This window comes from Crotalus tigris, unplaced genomic scaffold (assembly GCF_016545835.1).
Source record: "Crotalus tigris isolate CLP2741 ecotype Arizona unplaced genomic scaffold, ASM1654583v1 scf7180000018486.1709376, whole genome shotgun sequence".
NCBI lineage: Eukaryota > Metazoa > Chordata > Lepidosauria > Squamata > Viperidae > Crotalus > Crotalus tigris.
Genome location: NW_024097034.1, coordinates 1,301,162 through 1,324,552, shown reverse-complemented (window position 1 = coordinate 1,324,552; position 23,391 = coordinate 1,301,162). Strand labels below are relative to the sequence as shown.

General features: G+C 38.8%; 1 protein-coding gene across 4 annotated transcripts in view; it reads right to left on the bottom strand.

Moving 5' to 3' along the window:
- The window catches only part of PCNX2 (pecanex 2), a 105,572-nt gene that overhangs the window by 54,814 nt on the left and 27,367 nt on the right, over positions 1–23,391 (bottom strand). For all 4 annotated transcript variants that reach the window (XR_005557878.1, XM_039353030.1, XM_039353029.1 and 1 more), the window contains exons 13-19: positions 20,144–20,312; positions 16,728–16,838; positions 15,432–15,523; positions 11,377–11,486; positions 9,949–10,045; positions 5,687–5,779; positions 2,650–2,800 (exon numbers count right to left, since the gene is read on the bottom strand). Coding sequence is in view for 3 of the 4 variants with exons in the window: in XM_039353030.1 (XP_039208964.1) it covers positions 2,650–2,800; positions 5,687–5,779; positions 9,949–10,045; positions 11,377–11,486; positions 15,432–15,523; positions 16,728–16,838; positions 20,144–20,312 (823 nt within the window). In the remaining variant the exon portion in view is untranslated. The remainder of the gene's footprint in view (positions 1–2,649; positions 2,801–5,686; positions 5,780–9,948; positions 10,046–11,376; positions 11,487–15,431; positions 15,524–16,727; positions 16,839–20,143; positions 20,313–23,391) is intronic.

Below are 23,391 nucleotides of genomic sequence, written 5' to 3'. Positions count from 1 at the left end.
AATAATAAAAAATAAAATAAAATATTAATAATGAAAAGTGCTATTTCCTTTTAAGTGTTATGTGGTAAACCAAAATTATAATCTTATTATAAAAGCTTAAACCTGTATTTTGCCAAAGCACAAACATAGGCTTGCTAAAATTGAGTTTATTAATATAGTTAAAGCTATATAGTTAGTTTCATAAAATTATATCTATCCATAATGTTATCCAAGGACTAGTTTAGACAATGATCAAACACTTGAGAATTATTAGAATTGTTTCCTATTTTGACTTCTAGTAGATTACAAAGTTAGTTTCTCCAAATATTATTTGTGAGTGTAGTGTATTTATAATCATAAATACCTTTACCACAGTTCACCTTACATTGAAACTAAGGTTTCCTCCACCTGGTATCTTTAACAGTTAGATCTCAACCTGATAATTTTCCCAGTCAGCATAGTCTTTATTGGCTCAAAGTTATGGAAATGAAAATCCAACATATCTGGGACACTCCAACTTAAGGAAGGCTAATTGATGAGTTTTATTGAATAAAAGCTTATCAATATAGTATTCATCCTGAAGACTGAGCTACAAATGATAAAAGAAAATAATAATTAAAAAAATAACTGAGAGAATGACAAACATTACTGTTAAGTGTAGCTACCATGTTTGAACAGGAAAAATCCCAATGGTCTACAGCAGGGCTTTTCAACCTTTTCACCCATTTTACCACTTTTAGGATATGGCAACATCTGAGTACCACCAGTCGCCCAGCAAGGTGTCAAAAACTTGATGACCCCAAAAAAAAAAAAAAAGAAAAAAAGTGATAAAGTACAGGTAGTCCTCGACTTACAACAGTTCACTCAGTGACTATTCGAAGTTACAATGGCACTGAAAAAAGTGCCCCCCAAGCCACAGCCGAGCAAGACACCTGCCTACCCGCCCGGCAGTGCTCTTCCTCCTGTCCAAGTTTTTCATTGTTGTGAGCATTTCTGTTGAGGATTAGCAGGGGGAATGAGGTGGGGGGATGTTTGGTTTTTATGTCTGGGTGGTTGCAGCAGGTTTTGGTCACTTCACATGACCCCGGAACACTGGGACCGTCATAAATATGAATCAGTTGCCAAGCCTCTGAATGTAAATCACAAGACCCTGGAGATGCTGCAACATTCCAGCTGATCGATGCTTCTTCTGGTCTCAGCAGAAGCACCAGGAGCCTGGCGCTGATCCTGGCACTTTCGCTGAGCCCTGACAGCCCTGAAAAAGTGCCGATCAGCTGGAAAGGGGCACTGATCCTGGTGCTTCCGCTGAGCCCTGACAGCCCTGCAGCTCCAGCCATCTCTTGCTCAGGCTTGTGCAGTGCTGCCACCGGTTCAGCTCATTCCCCTCCCCCACTACCACTTTTCTAGGATGGTCGTGTACCACCTGCCAGGTGCCAATGTACCACAGGTGGTACCCGTACCAGTGGTTGAAAAGCCCTGCTCTACAGCAACTACTGAGAAGGTTCGCCTTTTTGCTGTGTTATAATCCTGCACTCATTCATTTACTTTCGAACCAGAATCAAAATAACAGAATAGGAAGGGACCTTTTAGGTCATCTAATCCAACCCCCTGGCCAAACAGAAGACCCTACATCATTTCTGACAGATGGCAGTCCAGTCTCTTCTTGAAAGCTTCCAGTGATGAAACTCCCACAACATCTGAAGGCAAACTGTTCCATTGGTTGTTTGTTCTCACTGTCAGAAAATTTCTCCTTACTTCTAGGTTGAATCTCTCCTTGATACGTTTCCATCTGTTATTCCTTGTCTGGTCTTCAGGTCCTCTCTGTGACAGCCCCTCAAACATTGGAACACTGCTATCATGTCTCCCCTGGTCCTTCTCTTCCCTAGACTGTAACCATTCTTAATATGTTTTAGCCTCCTCTAATCATCTTTGTTGCTCTTCTCTGCACTTTTTCTGGAGTCTCAACATCTTTTTTATAGTGTGGAGACCAAAATTGGTTGCAGTATTCTAGGTGTGGTCTTACTAAGGCTTTTATTGAATGGTATTAGTACGTCACGTGATCATGATTGAATCTCTCTGTTAATGCAACTTAGGATTGCATTGGCTTTTTTGGCTGCTGCCGCACACTATTGGCTCATATTTAGTGGATTGTCCACTAAGACTCTGAGATCCCTCTCACAGTTACTGCTATTAGGCCTAGTTTCACCCAATCTATATATGTACTTTTGGTTTTTCTTGCCTAAGTGTAAGACTTTTCTCTACACTGAATTTCATTTTGTTAGATAGAGCCCAGTATTAAAAGTCTGTCAAGATCTGTCTGAATCTTGAGCCTATCATCTAGGGCAGGGGTAGGGAACCTTGGCTCTTTTATGACTTATGGACTTCAACTCCCAGAATTCCTGAGTCAGCAGGGCTGGTTCAGGAATTCTGGGTATTGAAGTCCACAAGTCATAAAAGAGCCAAGGTTCCCTACCCCTGATCTAGAGCATTGGCTATTCCTGCCAGCTTAATCACTTTAACATAGTGATTTCTATTTCTGTCTAATTATAACTTCCTCTTCATGATTCATAATAATGTTCAAAAATATCATATTAACTTAATCATATTATGTAAAGCATAATAAACAGTGTAATTTACACATTTGTATTGGGGTGACAATGTTTTACATACCTCTTAATTCTCTCTGCCGATATTCCTTATTTTTAAGGATAGGGTGGGATATCCACATCCATGGATGATGTTTGCGAAGTTGAGGAAGTATGTAGTGTGTTATGAATCCCACAGTCCACGCAAAAATGAAAAGCACCAGGCTGAGTAGTTGCTGAATTAAAAGGAAGCAGAAAAAGACTATAACACATGTCATATACTTAAACCATTTTTAATTTAAAATATTATCTTGATTAAAAAAAGTCAGTTAAAAATGCAATTTTCCCCCAAAACATGTTATTGAAAAGGTAATTGAGAAATGAAAAGAAGGGCTTTATTATTGTTTAATAAAATGTTTTATTTTATGAAAAATTTCTAATACTGTAGTTGAAGGGGAAAAGAACACAAGAAATAAATGTTCTAGTAAGACATTTGTTTGTTCACAGTCAAAAGATATAATTGTGCTGAGGGATAAAATGCAGGAAATGTTTTATGTGGAATGCTAGTGGATTGCAAAAGGAGGAGCTCAAAGATGGGAAAAAATTATATCCTTCAATTTACTAAAACTTGATAATAAATAAATGTAGTGAAGTAATAAATGTAGGAAAGTAGGACAAATATATATTGGTGAACACATGAAAGTTATTTTAAATTGTAAATGAATTTGTAGGTGTGGTTCCATATTTTGTATGTAATAGGTAGAACTGCCTGTCATGTTGATTATCCCATTCTTGTGGAGACATCCATGTCACCGCTATGTGGCTTTACTCTCAGCATACATTAATGCTCCACAAAATGATCTTGCTGGGACATAAAATTAACCCAACCTTCCCTGGCTTGGTTCCTTCTAAAAGTACTGGACCACAGTTTTTTTTTATTTTTTAATCCTTGATAGAGGCAAGAAAAATCCTAATATCGAATATATGGAGGGATTCAGATTTGGGGAGGCTAACCTAATCTTTTAAAAAATAAATTTTGAATGTCTTTATTTTTACTGTAACAAAACAATTTTTCATCTTCAAAAGAACTTTAAAAAATGAAAAATGCAAACTAAGAAAGAAAAGAAAAAATCTGCCTTATGCTATATACTTATCTATAGTCATTGGTCCACCAATGAATTAACTACTATAATATAAAAAATGCAAGATATTATTGCAAGATATCACAAAATATCTGGCATAACACATATTGCTGGGTATTTTGATTATTAGAAAATTTTACCTTTTCCAAAAAAGAAATGGTAAGGTCATACATTTCAAAAACCATTTTCTGACACCCGGCTAATCTTATTTTAAAAAGCTCATCCCTGCAGTGATAGAATAATGTTCACTTCAGTTTTTAAATATCTGCAGTTCACTGTTGTACCCAAATTCTTAAACTACGGTTTACAAAAACAAGAAAGCTTTATAACCTTCAGACTGAAGTTTGCTTGTTTCAGGAGATTATCATAAACGCCAGCTATGCCACTAGGGACAGAACATCAGGTATGGACCCAGGTTCCTCTGGGCTACTGCTAAAATGATGAACAAAGACCAGGTGTATTTGATACATGCACCTTGTCAGATGAGCTGTCAGTCAGGCATAGACCACTGTAAAATATAGTATGCTTCCTTGTCCTGACAGTGACCAGTCAGCTATAGATAGTCCTTGACTTATGATCATAACTGAGCCTGGCAACTGCAGTCATAACAATTGTAAAGCAGGTCATCATGTGACTGATCCAATTGTAGAAACTTTTTTTGTGGAAGTTGTTAACTGAATGTGACAGTCATTGTTAATAATGGGACTTTTTTTCTGGAAACTGGAAGTAAATGCCCATTTCCAGCAAAACAATAATATACTGTGATCACGGGACTGTGGGCCAATTGCTGAAAGCCCAAAATGCAGTCACATGACTATGGGGAAATGTGGGAACTTTGAAACGGGGTCAAGTAGCTTTTGGGGATCCATTGTAGCTTTCATTTGTAAGACAAGATCCACCTGCACTGTCTTGAAGCATATCAACAATGAGAGCCATAAATTAATAAGGACAGTGAGTGCCTTTACTGGTGAGCTATTTGCAAATCAGGAAGCAAGAAGTTGCTAACCTAGGCAAATACCTTAAATTTTAACATAGACTGTGAAGGGCTGTTGCCCTACCTCAGCCCCATGCCTTTTTCTGCTGCCAATGAGAAAGAGGAAAGGGAAAGGAAAGGGATGATTAATGGTAAGGAGAAAACAGGTGGTAGTTAGAAGGAATGAAATGGAAAGAATGAGGTGGCAGACAGTGGGTGGCATTAAAGATGGAATGACAAGGAAAAGATGTAGGTATAACAGGTGATATATGAAACATTTTCAATTCAATTAACAGCAGATTCAAAGCTTCCTACTTGAAACAGGCTCAGATCCAAATCTAAATTATTTTAGACCATTCAAGATGTGCCTTGAGCCCCAAGTATCTGTGTTTGGAGTCTGAAGTGTTCCATTTTGAATCTCAAACACTTCCAATATGAATGAGATGGCTCGTGATGCACATCAAACCAAATGTTTCAAACCTGAAACCAGCATTTTAAATTCAAAACATTCCAAATTTAAAATATTCTGCAGACCCCACCCAGAGATGACCTACTTTTTTTTCTTGGATCCTGCTTCACTCAGTCCCCACTATTAGCCCTCTCCTTTTCAAGTTGTTTTTTCCCCCTGCCAAACTGACTTTCCATTTCAATGCCGCAAAGTAGGACAGCTCTGAATGTCTCAGAGTTGACCATTTTCCTCAACATTCAGAATGTTCATACATATTCCCAAACATAACATTACCTCAGCCCTGTTGATGCCAAAGGATTTGTTACTGCTGCCACGGATCTCTTAGTGCCATTATGCTATAATTGCTATATATTTGTAACTAGACTCTTAATGTGTGAAACGATATGAAACCTCATTACCGATTCCCTCTTACAAGCAAATATTTCTTTCCCTCCTCTGATTTTTAAAGCAATCTGAAACAGTATCTAATTGCTCGGAATAACAGATATATTGTCTTAAAGAAATAACAACACAGAAGGAAAGAAATGGTAATACTAACCCCTAATGATAAGAAAACGGTACTGGCGCTGACTGCAAAGGAGAGCACAGCAGCCACAGAGCACACGATGAGATCTGATCTCAAGGTTTCCCTCTGCAAATACAATTTTTAAAATATAGAAATACAAGTAAAGACTCATTTGATTTACAAAATCAAACTACTTCTTCCTCTGCAGTTAATAGTTGCATAATAATTACAGGAGTCTTGGCTTTAAAGAATCCCCTCCCCTTGTACTTGTTTAATGTTCAGGCCAATGTGTTGGCAAAGCTTCTTGAATCCAGATACATGGTTTATCAAGCACACCCTCTCCACAAGGACAATTTTTTTAAAAAAAGAAGATTATACAGGAACAATCTTTAATGCACTCAGACTGGGAAGAATTGATTTCACTTTCAGATACAACCAACATGTTCCTAATGGCCATATAATTGGTATGACTGAGGGTTATTGTAAGGCAAAAATGAATTAATTCTTTGCTGGGAAGGAAGAAAGGAAGGAAGGAAGGAAGGAAGGAAGGAAGGAAGGAAGGAAGGAAACAGGCGCTGTTCATATTTTCTTATATTCTGAATTCTTTACATAAGCACGGTGAACACTTTGCCAATAATACCCACTTTCCTTGGTAAATATGGATACAGAGCAGATAATTTTCTCAACAAAACACTTTGAACAATTTCTAATGTGATTATGAATTTGGCCCCCTGATCTTAACTTTATACACAGCAAATGTCTCAAAAACTGCTTTCCTGACTGGAAGGGGAGTGAAACTGAATTATTATCCCTCTTCAATACAAATAAAACTATGTGTCTTATAACTGTCTTCTATAATTCCCTAAAGAATCACCAAAATCTCTGCAAGAACAACTCAGTGCAAGCAATGTGGAGAGAAAGGATTAATTTATCTTTGCTAGATAACACTTTGCTGTATGACACTTGAAGGCAAAAAGACACTTCAAAGCTGCAGGCCAGGAAGCATAGTACTAATCAACAATTTTGGCAGTGGTTTGCTCTCCAAGTTTGTTTCAGTTTAGTTTCCGAACCTTTCCTTACCAGACTAGATAACATCATCAACAAGATTTTCTTGTCCTATTTTCCTTAGCTCATAAATGTCTTGCGTGGTCAGTTGGTTGTGTGATTGGTTGTTCATTTGGAGCTATATTTAAATTCTGAACCGCTGATTGGTTCTCTTGTTGATTGGTCTTTTGAATGATCTGGTTTCTTACATATTCATATGCTGGATCTAGATCAATATGCTTGTTAATTGCTCCTTTGGAGAATACCAGGCTTCAATAAATTCACGTGTGTGACTGGTGTTGGCGTGCCCAGTGATTTTTTTTCCTTCCCAAATCGAACTGGGATGCGCTTCCAAGGAATGACGCAGCACTTGTGGAGTCTAGCTTGACTATCTCAGGAAAGGATTCAGCTGCCTTAAGAAATTCCAGAGAGGTTCTAGCTACATGCACCCAAAGTTCCTTTATATCTTTGAATCCAACTATAGCAATAGCCCCACCATCTGCTCTGCCAGCTCCATTGTTACTGCTGCAATGCATCCTTAGCTGCTGAACAGCTGGCTGATGTGCTAGATGTGAAGTCTGCTCTTGACTAAGTTCCCTAAAATTTAACAATTTATTCTCACAAGCCAGCATGAGTGACTCCAGCATCCTACTGTCTCTGCTAGCACTGCTGGGCTAAAGAAGATCAAAAGCCTGCCGTAATTGCTTTGAATTTTAAAAGTATTGAAACTAACCATTCTCTTATATCCTAAACCAGCGGTTCTCAACCTGTGGGTCGCAACCCCATTTGGGGTCGAACGACCATTTCACGGGGGTCGCCAAACAATGCGATCCGCCATTTTTTTTCTGGGGCGGCGCATGAGGCCGCCGCCGCGCCTGCGCGCAGCGCAGAGGGTGCCGTCGTGCCTGCGCGCTGCGCTGGTGGCTCATGGGGGTGGCGCCACGCATGCGCCACCACGCAGGGGCAGTACATGGGGGCGCCGCCGCGCATGCGTGCCACACAGGGGGGCACCACGCATGTGTGCCACGCAGGGGAGCACCACGCATGCGCACCGCACAGGGGGCGGCACCGCGCATGCGCGCCGCCTGCTTAATACCATGGTCGCCGTATAAAAAGGTTGAGAACCACTGTCCTAAACTGTTCATATTTGCTAGAGAATGGTTACTAATGTTCACATGGAAAAAGTAGCGTACAGTGTGTCTCTAAAATTGTACAAACTATTACACCCCCCCACTCCCATCGTTGGCTCAAAGTTCTGCTCCACTGTGAAATAAGAGAAGCGTGGATGACAAAGCAGGGCTTCTCTGTATTAGTTCTCATATAGTACAATGTTCTGTTAGAAATGGTGGAAAGGATTTGTAGCTTGAGTGGTAGATGTTGGTGGTTTGTTCTCCGAGCTTGTTGTTTAGTTTCTGAATGTTTTGTCCACCAGCTATGTAACAGCATCAGTGGAGTTTCGATTGAAGTGTCTTGTTTCAGTTCTCTTCTGCTTTTATAGGTTATGTGGTCAATTGGTCATGTGGCTCACTTGTCACGCCATGAGAAGCTCATCTGGTGGAGGAGGAGTCTAGGTGCACCTTCCCCAACTAATAAATGTTGTCAAAAAGCATAAGCTTTTTGGGGATAACACACAACTGCAAATCACACCAAATTCCAATTGCATAAAAAAAAAACCTTTCTACATGAATGCACCCAAATGGATTCAAGATTTAACTGGATTTCTGCATTCTGCATTTACCAAGCAGTTCCAAAAGCCGAGAAGTGTGTCTACTCCCTCAAAGGCTGTTTTTGTATTGCAGCTGGTTTTATTACTACTAACTGAGGCTATTAAGCAGCATGAGGGCCACTTCAGTTGCGTGATTAAGATGCTGGAATCAGTACAGGCAAAATCTGAATTGTAATCCTGCCTTGGGCATAAAATCATCTGGCTGATCCTAAGGCTCTGACTCCTTCTCAGGACTAGGGAGAAGGCAGTGACAAACCATTTCTGAAAATACTGCCTAGAAAGTTGCAAGGACTTATTCATGTAATTGCCAGATGTAAATTTTGAGTCAAAGGCAAAAAAAAAAAAAAAAGTATAGTACAGGTAGTCCTCAACATACGACCACAATTGAGCCCAAAATTTATGTTGCTAAGTGAGGCATTTGTTAAGTGCATTCTGCCCTATTTTATGACCTTTCTTGCCACAGCTGTTAAGTGAATCACTGTGGTTAAATTAGTAACATGGTTGTTAAGTGAATTTGGCTTCGCCTTTGACTTTGCTTGTCAGAAGATCGCAAAAGCTGATCACATGGACACGGCAACTGTCACAAATATGAACCAGCTGCCAAGCATCTGAATTTTGAATCAGGTGACACATGGGGACGCTGCCATGGTCGTAAATGTGAAAAGTGGTCATAGCTCACTTTTTTCAGTGCTGTTGTAACTTTGAACAGTCACTAAATCAACTGCTGTAAGTCAAGGACTACCTGTATCCAATTTGAGGAAATAAACAACAAAATAGGAAGCATCTTAAAACAGTAAAGAATTCCAGTTACTTTTTTTATATAAGCTGGAGTGGGGGTAAAGCTGAGAAAAAGGAAGAAGTGCAACAAGTCCCTGATATTGTCCTTCTTCTGTCATTCAACAAAGAATCCATCTGGAACAGTTTACAGCTCTATTGTAAAGAGATTTAAGCAATTTAATATAATATCAAAGGCCTGGAAACTAAAACATATGAAGAACGGCTGCAGGACTTGGGTTTGGCTAGTCTAAAGAAAAGAAGAAACAGGGGTGACATGATAGCAGTATTCCAGTATTTGAGGGGCTGCCACAAAGAAGAGGGGGTTACGTTATTCATCAAAGCACCAGAGGGCAGGACAAGAAACAATGGTTGGAAACTGATCAAAGAGAGGAGCAACCTGGAATTAAGGAGAAACTTCCTGACAGTGAGGACAATTAACCAGTGGAACAGCTTGCCTCCAGAAATCGTGGGCACTCCATCACTGGAGATTTTTAAGAAGAGGCTAGACAGTCACTTGTCTGAGATGGTATAGGTTCTCCTGCTTGAGCAGGGGGATGGACTAGAAGACCTCCAAGGTCCCTTCCAATTCTATTCTATTCTATTCTATTCTATTCTATTCTATTCTATTCTATTCTATTCTATTCTATTCTATTCTATTCTATTCTATCATACAACAGCTCTAATATTTCAAATGATACCATCACAAAGGTCTTAATAAGACTTGTTTTTCCAGAACAAGAAAGCCTACCACTGATTCTCTCATTTTCTCAGGGAGTGGATCAACTTGTGGTTCTTCAAAATGTTGCTTTACAAGGTGAGGAAAATATTTACAGTGAATAAGAGACCTAATTTAGAAAACAAACAAAAATCAGTTAGAACATCAATCTCCTGAAAAGAAAACAATCCTAGACAGTAGACATACTATTTTTTTCTCCTAGCTTATTTAAGTAAGAATTTACCAACACAAGAGATTGGTACCAGTCACTTAATAGATGTCTTGGGTCTGGAGGTGAAGGAACAAGCTCTGATTCCATCCCTGTAACTCTAAACAGCTGTTAAGTTCACAGGCCTCCTACTCCATATCTGGAAAACTTTCATAATTAATTTTAGGAAGGGGCATTGTTCTTCCAGACCTAATTGGCATATAGCCCGAGGAACTTCCTGGGCACAAGAAGAGCATTCAGAAACTCCAGCTGATCCAGAATGTAATGGCATAAACAGTTTTGGGTACACAATAGTACACTCATATGACATCACTGCTATATAAGCAATGCATACTATAGTAAGCAGTGCTTCCAGTAGGTTTCTGGCTGCAATTCAAGATCCTGGATATCCTCAGTAAAGCTGATCATAGTAATGGAGTCAGGATACTTAAGAGAATACCAGTCTCTGATAGTTTCTGCCCATCCCTTTAGATTCACAGGTTAGGCATGCTTCAGGTCCATTCTGTCGAAGAGTATCATCTTATGAAACTTTCAAGATATGGCTTTTCCTGTCACATGTCTGCCCTCTAGAACAGCTTTCTCCCTGAGGTTTAACATGGCCCTGACCCCTGCTAACCTTTCCTATTCCGTATGTATGTATGTATGTATGTATGTATGTATGTATGTATGTATGTATGTATATAGGAGAAGTAGTTTGGGGTTGTTGTTTTTTTTTCCTTTTGGTACTGTCCATGGTACTGTCCATAGAGGACAGGAAGGCCAGGAGGAATGTTGTCCATAGGGTTGCGATGGGTCGGACATGACTTCGCAACTAACAACAAGTTTGGTTTAGTGGTTAAGGCGCCAGACTAGAAAGCAAGAGAATGTGAGTTCTAGTTCCGCTTTAGCCTTGAAAGCCAGCGGAGTGATCTTGAGCCAGTCACTCTCTCAGCTTAGCTCAGGAGGAAGGTGTGTTGGATATGTTCTCCATCTTGAGTTATTTGTAAAAATAACAAAGGCAGGATACAAATAAATAAAAATAAATATTCCCTTGTATGTGTATGTTCCATGTCCTATGGATCTTCCTTTTATATGTATGTTCTCTTTTTCCTTTCCTCTTTTTTTGTTTATTAGCTGCCCAAAGTTATTTGATTACGATGGGTGACCATATAAATTTGTATAATAATAATATTATGTAGTTCTATAGTTTAAGCCATAGTAACAGAGATGAAAAAGCACTGATGATGACTTACACTAAGACAGATGGATCACTGCTGTGCCTGCTCAGATGATAAGAAAGTGCCACTAAAAGTCCACAAAAGGCAGAGAACAGTGCAGGAATATGTTGAGCATCCCATGGTTCCTATAGATAAAGAGGAGACAGAGATGGAAGGAATATGAAGTCTTTACATTGTGTATTTAAAGTTACTACAGAAATAAGTTAAATATCGTTAACATGCTGGAATTCACAGTAATTAAATGGCTGCTTCCTATATTAAATAAGCCATGTTATATTTCTTCAGGCTACTGAAGTTGTGATATTTCAGGCATGGTATCTAATTATGTAAACCACAATACCTTTAAAACTGGCAATTAAGTAAAAGAAGCAAGGAAAATCATGAGAGGCATTTTTTTCTCCTCATGTACCTTTTTAAATTACATACATTATGTTTAAATAAATAAATATATTTAAATTACATTAATTTTTAAATTACATAAATATGTTTTTTGAAGAGCAAATGAAAAAGCACTTTTCCTTGCTCTTCAAAAAACATACTTATGGACAAAGATTTCGGCTTTTTTAAAGGAGCAATCACAAGAGAAAATTTTTTGCCATATGGGAAAAATGGATAAATTTCATACAATATAAATTGGCTATAAAAAAATACCATTTAGTTTTTTCATAACTTGTATTTAAATTTGATATTTTATAGATTGTATTCTTTCTTTCTTTTCTTTTGCTTTATTTCTTTTTTTCTTTCTTTTTCTTTCTTTTCTAAGTATTTTTTAATGTATATGTTTTTATTGTTATATATATTTTATTGTTAATTACCTTATAAGTTGATTAATTTTTTTTAGAATTTTTAAAATTTTAATTAAGCCTATATTCAGCTCTGGGAAGCTCGGGGGGGATGGAGGGGGGTGGTTTGGGAGGGTTTGGGGGAGGGTTGTTTTATTTTTTGTTGTTTTTTTTGTTTTTTGTAAAACTTTTAAAAATTTTTCAATAAAAAAAAACATACTTATGAATACATTTGAAAGTGCAAAATAAAAATTTATAGGTTGAATCTAAGAGAGAACTTGCTAGGAAGATATTCTGGAACAGAGTTGCTGTACAGAAAGTGGTAGAGAAAATAATAATAATAAAAAACCCTCTTTCAGCAATTTATCTCCTATTATTTAAGAAAGTTGAGCATCAATCAATATCTCATTAGTCAACAAATGAGCAATATAAAAGTAAGCTCTCTCCAAACTTCCTATCTCTGATTTAAAAATACTACATATTCCTGGGCAGTATTTCAGCTTGGTTTGAAGTAGAGAATGCTACTTGGCCAGCTTTAAAACTATTTGATTTTACATTTCATAAGGAGATGAATGTTATTTTGAATGAAAAATGTTACCTTTCTGTCTTCCAAAGTTATCTTACTTTTTTTGTCTGAAATGGTATAAGGTTTCCTGCCTGAACAGGGGGTTGGACCAGATGACCTCCAAGGTCCCTTCCAACTTTATTATTATTTATTATTATTAAGGCAATTTCATTTTTCTGTGACACCTGCATTAGATTTTAGCAAGCATAGACAATGTACTGCTTCAGGATGTCTTCGCCTTCTAAAAAACATTTTTATTTTGAAACACTCTGACTACTCAACAAAATCCAACAGTCTAATTGTTAAAATCCAGGGGATTTCTCCATTCCAGAGGAGAAAATACCGTAAATGCCGGCGTACAAGGCGACCCGGCGTATAAGACGACCCCCGTCTTTATAGCCGGGCCGCATTCCTAGAACGTCGTCTTATACGCCGGAAACTACCAGTATTTCCGGCGTATAAGACGACTCGGCGTATAAGACGACCCCCGTCTTTGGCGCCGATTTCAGCGCTCGCAGAAGTCGCCTTATACGCCGGCATTTACGGTACATAGAACTTTGGTATAAGTATTAAAAGTAGGATAGTTATGGTTGAAGAATGATGAAAGTTCCACAGCCCCTCAAAATGAAAAATGCTGGTGAAATGGTTGCTTTCCTATTTTGTCAGAAATGACCATACTTCACAGGCATTCCTCTTCCTGCCCCCGAAGAAAGTTTACCGATCACATTAATTCATAAAATATGATTTACAAACCATAAGGGTTGTGTTCACATACTAGCACAATATAATGGTCTAGATTAGTGTTTCTCAACCTTAGAAAATTTTAAGATCTGTGGACTTCAACTCCCAGAATTCCCCAACAAGCTTGCCGCTGAAGAACTCTGGGAACTGAAATCCACAAATCTTAAAGTGGCCAAGTTTGAGAAACACTGGTCTCAAGTATAAACACATCTCCGGAAAGAAAACACATTCGTGCTCTTTCTTGTGTCTGGATGGAATACAGGCAGCTTCAGCATTGTCTGAACTGGCAGCAAGTATCAGTTAATGGCAAGTAAATCCTGAATTGCAATCCATCCACCCGTTCAACATTTAAGGTCACGCTTTTAAAAAATCAGGTAGACGTCTTTTATAAAAGAACATGTAAATGCCAACATTAGACTACACTGGGGTCAGGATATGAAATGCATAATATCATTTTGGAGCAAACAATTATCCTGCTTACAAATATCTTCAAAAAATGAAAAAGCAATAAAAATTCAAATTATACGTAATTTTCCTGTATAAATGGAAGGTCTACAGTTGATGTATGTAATTTGCAGCAAATATCTTGTATATCTTTTGCCGCATTCTCTAACTTCAGGGTAGCAGCATTATAAGCATATTTCAAAGCTCTACGAAGCCCAGGCTATGAGCAAGATTGCTTATCTGCAAAACCACCTGCCTGCTGTAATTTAGCTTATTAGCCTGCAGAAAGATGTGCAAATGACAGGACATGTTTAAAAGGATTGCCCTTAATACCTTTTACCGAAGAGACTTTGAACGTTCAATCAACCCACAGAGAACACCAACTATATAAATGAGTTTCCATTAAATTCACATTCTCCCATCTATAATATCATTAAAAAAAATTCCAGCTTTTCCCTCTTTTCATTTTCCTTTCCCCTAACTTAACAAGAAACTAAAGCTTAGTTTATACGCAGCAGAAAGAGCAATCTGTAGGGCTCCCACACTGATGATGTTTAAGATTATGGACGATAATAATTATTTCAGCCCCCCTATTAGACACTGGGCAGAGAAGGCATGCTGTGGATACCATCAGCTAGGGATGTACATTTGGTGGGTCCCAGAATATGTGTTTTCTCTGCTGTGATGCCCACCTTATAGAACATTCTCTCCGCCCCCATCCAATTACATTATCTCCATCACTTTTGGCATTCTGGAAGGCCCTCAAAACCTGGCTATGTCATCAGGTCTGGGGTTCCCAGGGAACTAGAGATATGATCAGATGGCTCCATCATTCAGGTGGCCATTTTTATACTCTCTTCACCTGGGGATTTGTATAGTCATTTTTTAAAAATACTATCTACTACTCAAGGTAGATTTTTACATTTTATATATGCCATTTTTATATTTGTGGTTTTTATTCAATGTTTTGAGCCACCCGGAGTCCATTTTGGTGAGATGGGCAGCTACTCAAATTTGATTAATAAATAAAATAAAGAATATTTGAAAGCTTGGCTTTTCCCTCCATGCTTTGGATTACATCTCTTATAAGATTTTATCAGTCTGAAGGATTGCTTTATCTGGATTTATATACTTTTTTCCTTGTTTTAATCATTACAGTATTAATATGTACTCCACCTAAAGTGACTAACCACCCATCCCTCTATCTATCTATCTATCTATCTATCTATCTATCTATCTATCTATCTATCTATCTATCTATCTATCTATCTATCTATTCATTCATCAATATATGGTGAACAATGAAAAATATTTCTCATTTGCAGCTAAAATTATGCCTAAGATATAATGTTCACAACAAACCTTTCTATCTACTTCCTCCCCATTCTCCAGGGCAGACCTTCTCTTATGAGGATGGAAAAATAATGCAAACTAGAATTATATTCATACAGGTTCTAGATATGGAAAAAATGGAGAAAACAATATCATAGTCACAAGCAACCCTAGCCTATTTTGCTGTCAGAATTGCTCCTCCTTACCTTAACTGCATTGAAGCAGAATGTGTACAGGACAATTACAGCAATAAAGCTTCGACAAATACTGTAGAATGAAGAGTACAGTCCAGCAACAGCTGAAATACAGAACCAACATTTATTTCTTTGCATCTGGATGTAACTACTATAAGATAATATAAATCAAAATGGTAAAAGCTCCTGCCTATTATCAGAAAGGTCTTTTTGCCTGGATGTGTTAAAATAATTTCGGTCATTCAATCAGATAAATTACTGGACCCAGAAACAGTCTCAAAACACAAGTTAAACAAACCACAAATGCTACACTTGCATTGAGACCCAATAAAATACATGTTGCCAGAGGAATTGATTAACTTCAAGGAACTCTAACTTGACAGTTGCCACATGCTATAGAAAAATTAGCAAGCAGTAAGGTATCTACCTACTCAATGTAATTGAATGCCGAATGCAAGAATCTTGAGAAAATAAAGTATCATACTAAAACCAGAACATTTTATTCTAAACATTAGTGGCCTAAACTGCAGGTGTTTTTGATTTGAAATTGCATTTTAAACTTGGTAAGAAAGAGATGGAGTAATGAAATATGCATCACAATGTAAACTCCATCCTTGAATAAACTTGAATATGAAATTGCAATGCAAATACAAAGGGGTGGCATTTATAGGTGTGATACTATCTTGCACATTTTGTCATTTTCAGGTTGAGAGTAAGGGTGTGCTATTGGAAGTTAGCTCCCATATCTCAATTGCCCAAATGCTGCACTTCTTTATGTTCCAATTTGCTTAATGACACTAGTGACCACCACCTAGCTTACGTTTTCCATCATTAGAAAGCAGTCTAGCTGCCAGCCCTAGCATTGCTGGGCAATGCAGTTTTTCCTTATTTTAAATTCTAATTCTGTGAATATGTTTTGAAAAGTTAATGTACATTTTGGAAGAACAATGGAGCCTCATGCATTCTGAGGTACACTGCAATGTCAATGAGTCTGCCAAAGCACAACTCTTAGGTCATGTAGCTTCCTACGAGAGCAAAAGGTCCTGGGCTGAGACAACCATCTTCATTATGGTCCAGAATTCACCAATGAATTAAAAGTGATTTACTGTAAGCATTTAGTAGAGATGAACTACTAGTGAGACTTTGCACGTGATCAATTTCTAAAAGATGCATGGTTCCAATTGTATTGGAAATTTAGGAGAGGTAGATTATCAGTCTGAAGTGAAAAAGAATCGCAACTATCAAAGCTCTCACCTAAATTCAACCAGTTCTGGATATTATACATAAAACCATATATATAGTACTTACCAGAACCACCAAACACCAGTATATCTATCTGTTCAAGGAGATATATACAGAATGTGTTGATTTGTGGGAAAAGACCAAGAAGAGAAATCACAGGAAAGCAATATAAAAATCCTGAAATTAGACAAGGAAAGAGAAGGAGCAAAGATAAGGAGGGAAAGGAGATTTGGTTGGATCCAAAAAATTTATACAAGAAGAATGCTTTATATATTTATATAGGTAATCGATGTCCCTTCTATTACATAGTTATATATTAATATATATTCATAATTGTTTAATATTACTAAAAATGAAACATAGTGGTAACTAAAATTGCCAAGAAATGATCTGATGGAGGAAAGATGGCTCCTGTCAGGCTCCTTCTTCTGAAAGAAAGGCAATCAGAGAGCTATGTTGATAGGACCATTGGGAACCTGTACAAATTTGTGTTTCAAAGTTCTCCCAGATTGTTTGTTCCATTTCTGGCCTACAAACAACCATATGTTACAAGCTGGAATATTTTTATTCCAATACGTTAGAAAGCACCATCCAGCCTGTGATTACTGCAGTAAGTTTTCAAAATAGTATGTGTATTTTTGTGCTTTACTATATATGGGCTATGCAGCACACAGTTACAGTACTAAGCAGTTCTGTAAACAGTTCCTTCTATGTTGAAGTATGGCTTAGGGCAGCACTAGTAATTTTTGAGGGGGGAAAAGCCATATAAGCTATTTATTTTTGGAGAGATTCATAATATAAAACAGTACACATATTTTTTAAAAAATAATGGAAGATATTAAGTACCTCACAAAGGAAGAATACAGATGTTTTGGTGTGAAAATCAGCTTGAGTGACAAATCCTGCCTATATACTGGGATTCAATTCTACACCTTTTCTTCACAAACATCATTTATGATTAATTATTTATCTATACCAAAAATCAATCTCTTTATGTAAATGGGGGAAGAGATATCCTATTATACAGATAGGATAATCTGTGTGTTAAATTTGAATTAGTTTCTCCACATGTGCAAAATATTCTGCATATTCTACAGTCATCTACATGATGAATGGAATTTTATAAAAATGTAAAATGGCAAACAGGATTTTATATCTGCAGAAAAACAAACCATGCATGGACACCTTTTGCCTGCTGCAGCCTAAGTCTACTAAATCAAAGTGTCTTAAATTGAGGTGTTGCTGTTCTGAGTCAAAGCGGACTTTGACTAAGTCTGCTACCTTCAAGAATCTTTACTGGACCAAACCATTACACAAACTTTTTTATCAGTGGTGGTTATTGCACTCCAAAGTCTTTCCCCACTGACCTTTTCCCAGGGCCTATTTAGGGAGAAAAACTAATGTAAATAAGTGATACCCTTTCTGCTTTATTTTTCAGTGGTGATATCAACATATTCCACTCAAGAAGGAGCCAGAATCCTCATAGAATGAGGTTCTGAATGGAAAGAACAGAGAGATGGGGGTCACATAAAAGAAAAATTACAACTTCAATATTGGACAGAAATTCATACTCATTAATTCAAGATCCTATGAAATATTTTTCATCAGGGGAATGTCCATCCGCCCTAGTTTTGTTCAACAACAGCAGAAAGCTGTAAGATTGGATCCAGAGTTCAAAAAGATGAGTTAGTCTTGGCTTACAACCGATTAATTTTAGGGAACAACACTCCACTAGTGTGCTGTAGGTCCACCCCAATGTTTTCTGGAATTCAGTTCACATGAAGATTTCTTCGAACACTAACCAAGGAGTGGTATGCTGGCTAAATCAGCATGTTACCAGGCAACCATGAGAAATAACTCAAATACATCTGCTAGTGTCAAAAGCCCATTCCTCAGCAATAAGGGAACCATTTGTCCAATCATTAGAATGAGAAATTAAATTTATTTTTTTTTAAAAAGGGGGGGAGCAAATTTGACCTGAAAATAAAGAGTTGATTGTTAACAAAGAAGAGGCTAGTGCCAGTTCTTTTAATTTGGCACCCACCCAAAATTTTGGACTCCATACAGGAAACAAATTCTAAGAGTTACAATCTCAGTGTACAAGGAGAATGTCAGAATATTAATGATAGCTAGATAGCTAGACCAACAGACGGACAGACAGACATTGATTCTGGCAACAACAATTTATAGTCATAAATTCAAAAATAGGTACGTGCTTAAACAAAATGTCAAGAGGAAAAAAGAAACAAAAATGATGTCAAAAGGAATTCCTGGTAAGGACATGCCAAGGTTACAGACATTTCACTTTCTCTCCATCCCAAACTGTGCACATGTAGAAAGAAGGGAGAGGAGGTAAAACCTTCTCCATGAACTTTAGGGATTAAATCTGTGGTACAGCAGAGATGTGTAAAGAAGTAGTTCATTTCTCTCCTCACCGATAGTTGCAAAAACAAACATTATGGAAAGTGCTTGAAGACAGCTGGTACACAGAAAATGGTCCTCGATGCTTCTTGTATTTTTGAAAAATAACAATCCTTCATAATTCAGGGAGCATCGTCTCGCTCACCCCCCTTTCCCTGGACAGCTCTGTCTTCCCACCACTCAGGCCTCAGATGAAAAATGATCCTCCATTCCTTACCCCAGAAATTCAATCTGATCTTACCATTTGATATATTAGAAATTTTGGGATCCAAGCCATCCTATAAGCCATAAATCATTATCTTTCAGAATAAGCCAAAGCAAAGCAGTTGATAAAACACAGAATTAAGAAATTAAAAGAACAGGAATCTAACCTTGAAGCAGGCATGAAATTTTAACCGCTCAAGACATAACAGCAAATAAAGAATTGGTGACTCACCAAAAAAATAAATAAATCATAAACTGTATCAAAGATCAGGCAAGCCACAAAAAATTCTGCTTCTCTTGAACTTATTTCTCTGGAGCATAAAGGAGCTTTAATAGCGGCTATTACACAATGCTTTTGTTTCAAATAACTTAATTGACTGTGGCATAGCTTCAGAGACCCTCACAATCTCTTAATCTTGTTGCTCTTGATCAGATTTAGATAAAAACTACAAGCAGCTAGAATTGTAACAGACTTGGCATGTGAGGTAAAGACCTTTGTGCTGTGTTCAGATCTACCTTCCAAAGTGATGCAGAAACATAAAAAGTTTTGCCAAACATACCTGGCAACAAGGTTATTTTTTTATATCCTGCAATTTGTGGGTTTAACCTTGGATACGGGTGTCAGGAAATTTTGTGATGCAGAAATGTCTGTTAATTATCTTAAATAACAGATTTCAGATAGCTACTCCAGAAACATCATAACCATGCACTAAGAAATCATTACTTATTATTACAACATTTTTCCCCTAATTTCTCCTCCCCCCCCCACCGTATTTGCAAGTTGAAAGAGAAGAATGGGTACTTAGCAAAATAAGAATATTTGGAGAACTATTTGTATTTTTGTACAAGTAACTCACCTATTACATGGTCCCTGATTACCTGAAATGATTCAGGTGATATCTTCAGGTCATAAACTGTATAAATGAAGGAATTTCTGGTTTTAGATCCTGCATCTAGCAATAGAATAAGGCCACACAATATGCTAAAATATATAGGCCGGCTGTATATTATCACCTGGTTGTGGCCCTAGAAAAGCAAGTTAACAGAAAAACATATTTCATATCAACATAAAATTATTTCAAATGCATAACTAACACTGCACAAACTCAAGAAGTTTCAGTGCTTACATAGACATCACATATCCCACAAAATAGATATTAGAAACTCATTTCATTTTAAAATCCAAATAAGCCCTCCACATCAAGATTTTGATAGCCATCTATACAATGCAGGTTATAGTAGAACACTGAACCTACACTCTGATCAGAATTCACTGTTAAGTTTTAATATTGTTTATTGGATTTGTAAGGTTGTTTAATCATCAAGTGATTCAAGACACAGTACAGAAGTAGAAGTATCAAATAGCAAGCAACCATCCAGGAAATACAAACATTTATTAGTGGGTTCATAAAACCCCATGGCCCAAGGCCTGCTAGATAAGCTATATCTTAACTGTTAAAAATCACATATGTAGTGATAAAAAAAATAATCTGGAGATTCTTATGACATTATTCTTAGCAGCTCTTTTTAAATAGCTTAGTAATGTCAGAAAATGTTGGGAAGTGGTGGAAATGACCTAATTACTGGAAAGTTCAAAAGGCCAATAAGGGAAAATACTATGGTGTGAATTTTCTCCCTGGAGCCTCTGATGTCTGATACTATAAAAATCTGTTTGTACTATGAAATAGTTGCACATTAACTCTATTTTCCAACATTCGGGAGATCTGCCTGTATTAAAAACAAACAAAACAAATTAAATATAGTTCCTCTATTACCTGAAAGCCTTGCTCACTAGACTTTAATGCTGAAGGCCACAAAGGTGAAGAAAATCACTTCCTTGCAATTGTGTTTTCTTGCATAAGCATCAGGTTACCCTTGTCAAAATTCCCTGACCAGAATTCAGTTGTGAATTGTAGGCCTGTTAACTCTGCATAGCTTAATTAGTTCCTCAGTTCAGCTCAACAGAAGATTCAAAAATGTTTTGGTTAGATTAGAATTTTTTACTGTTGACAAGAATGAAATCACATACCACAGTTCATTGCCTGCTACCAGTGAGATTTCAATACTTTTATAGCCCATTAGGGGTTTAAACATTTAGGTTTCTTTCTCCTGTCCTTCCATTTTAATAGCTTTTTGGCATGATGCTTGTTGAGTCCTTCGCGGAAATGTAAGACACGAGAAGCAGTTGTAGTTCTCAGTTTTCTTTATTCTGCGTTCAGCTTACAAGTAGATGGCTTCAGCAGCTCCCAAAACCTCTCAGCTTCTTATATAGACATTTCCCGGGTCAATGCGATACTTTTCCCGCGCCAGCACCCGCGCATGCGCACGGTGCTGGCGACAGCCTGTCTGGTCCCGGGCAGCTTTGCACCTGCCCGGGACCGCCTGCAAACGCCCCGAGCCATTTGCAAGGCTCGGGACATAACACCCCTTTCCCCCGGGCTAAAACTACTACCAACATATAATCATTATTTTATACAGTGTTCTGCTTCTCAGTGCTCCTACCGTTACCTGGCTTTTGTTTAGCCAGCAATGTTATGTAATCCTCTAAGTATTTAGGAGACTTCCTTGCTCTCTGTGACCTTCTCAGCTCTGGGTTTCTGACAGGTGTTCCCTGACTGAGGGGTGACAAGAGCCTGTTCCCCTTATCATGCCTTGGTGCCTTCCAAGGACTTTGCCCCAATGCCTGGCCTGCTTGCTCGCCCACCGGGCTCGTCAGGCCAGGGCTTCTGTCACTTTGTGACCTGGTTGACCTGCCTAGCTGTAGGCCCTCGGGCCCCTTGAAGTGATAGCCACTGCTGGGCGTCTCTATAGAACCTCCTAGGTCCGTCCAAGACCTGTCAGGAGGCTGTCCAATCCCTAAGCCCCGTTCTGTGTCCGGGCTCGTGTGGGTCTCTGTACCTTCCCAAAACTCAGTTACTCCCTGATTTGGGCTAGAGGTGTTGCGGTCGGGACTTGGTTCCTCGACCACCTCCCTGTAAGTTTGACCCCCTGTAGGATTAGGGGTAAGGTCAGGCCAACTCTGGGGATTGTGTGCCAGCTCTCTTTCGGGGAATGATTTGTTGGGATGCTCCCGGGTATCCTCCGTGACTGGAGTGTTGTGTGATGTGTGTGGAAAGTGAGTATGCCCCCGGGGTGACTCCCTGGCTGGAGTAGGCGTGAGTGCCTGTTGTGTGGGTAAGCTCCATGAATTCCTTTTCGGAGCACTTGCGGAAGCTTGAAATGGGCCGTCAGTGGCTCCATCAGTGGAGATGGGCAGCAACTCGTGCCCTTCCCTTTGCTCCAAAGGGTCCCCCTCCCCCCCTGGAAAAGACCCAGGAGTCTCATCTGAAAGGTCCCGCCTAGGGCGAAGTTGGTCGATGTGCCGACGCAGGACACGACCGTTGTCCAGGGCTACCTCGTAGGAGAGAGGACCTGTGACCTTGGAAATAGAAGCGGGGACCCATGTATGACCAGGCCCGTAATTGCGAGCCCAAACCGGGGCACCCACAAGTAGTTGTCTAGGTGCCCTAGGTTGTGAGGTAGATGAAGGCAGTCTGTCCGGATGCAACCGGTCAAGTTTAGTAGTAAGTTGACGCCCCCAACGAAGTTCAGCTGGGTTTCTCCCTGTAGAAATAGACGGTGTGGTGCGATAAGAAAGGAGAAAGTCAGCCAACCTGTGATGCCAGTCCCCGTAGGTGAGTCTTTTCAATGCGTCCTTCGTGATGCGCACCATACGTTCAGCCATACCGTTGGTGGACGGGTGGAAGGGTGCAGACGTGGCATGATGAATCATGTTAGCCTGTAAGAAAGCTTGGAATTCGGAGGAAGTGAATTGAGGGCCGTTGTCAGACACAATGACATCTGGAAGCCCGTGTGCAGCAAAAATCCCCCTCAGTACCTGAATAGTCTTTGCAGTGGTGGTGGATGAGACAGGTACAACCTCAAGCCATTTTGAATGGCTGTCAACAAGGACCAAGAAGAACTGGCCCTGAAAGGGCCCAGCGTAGTCAATGTGCACCCTAGACCATGGGGACTGTGTTTCCTCCCATCTATGCACGGGAGCTTGGGGCATCTCTGGGCGAGATCGTTGGCACAGGTGGCATGCATGCACCTTAGCCTCAATATC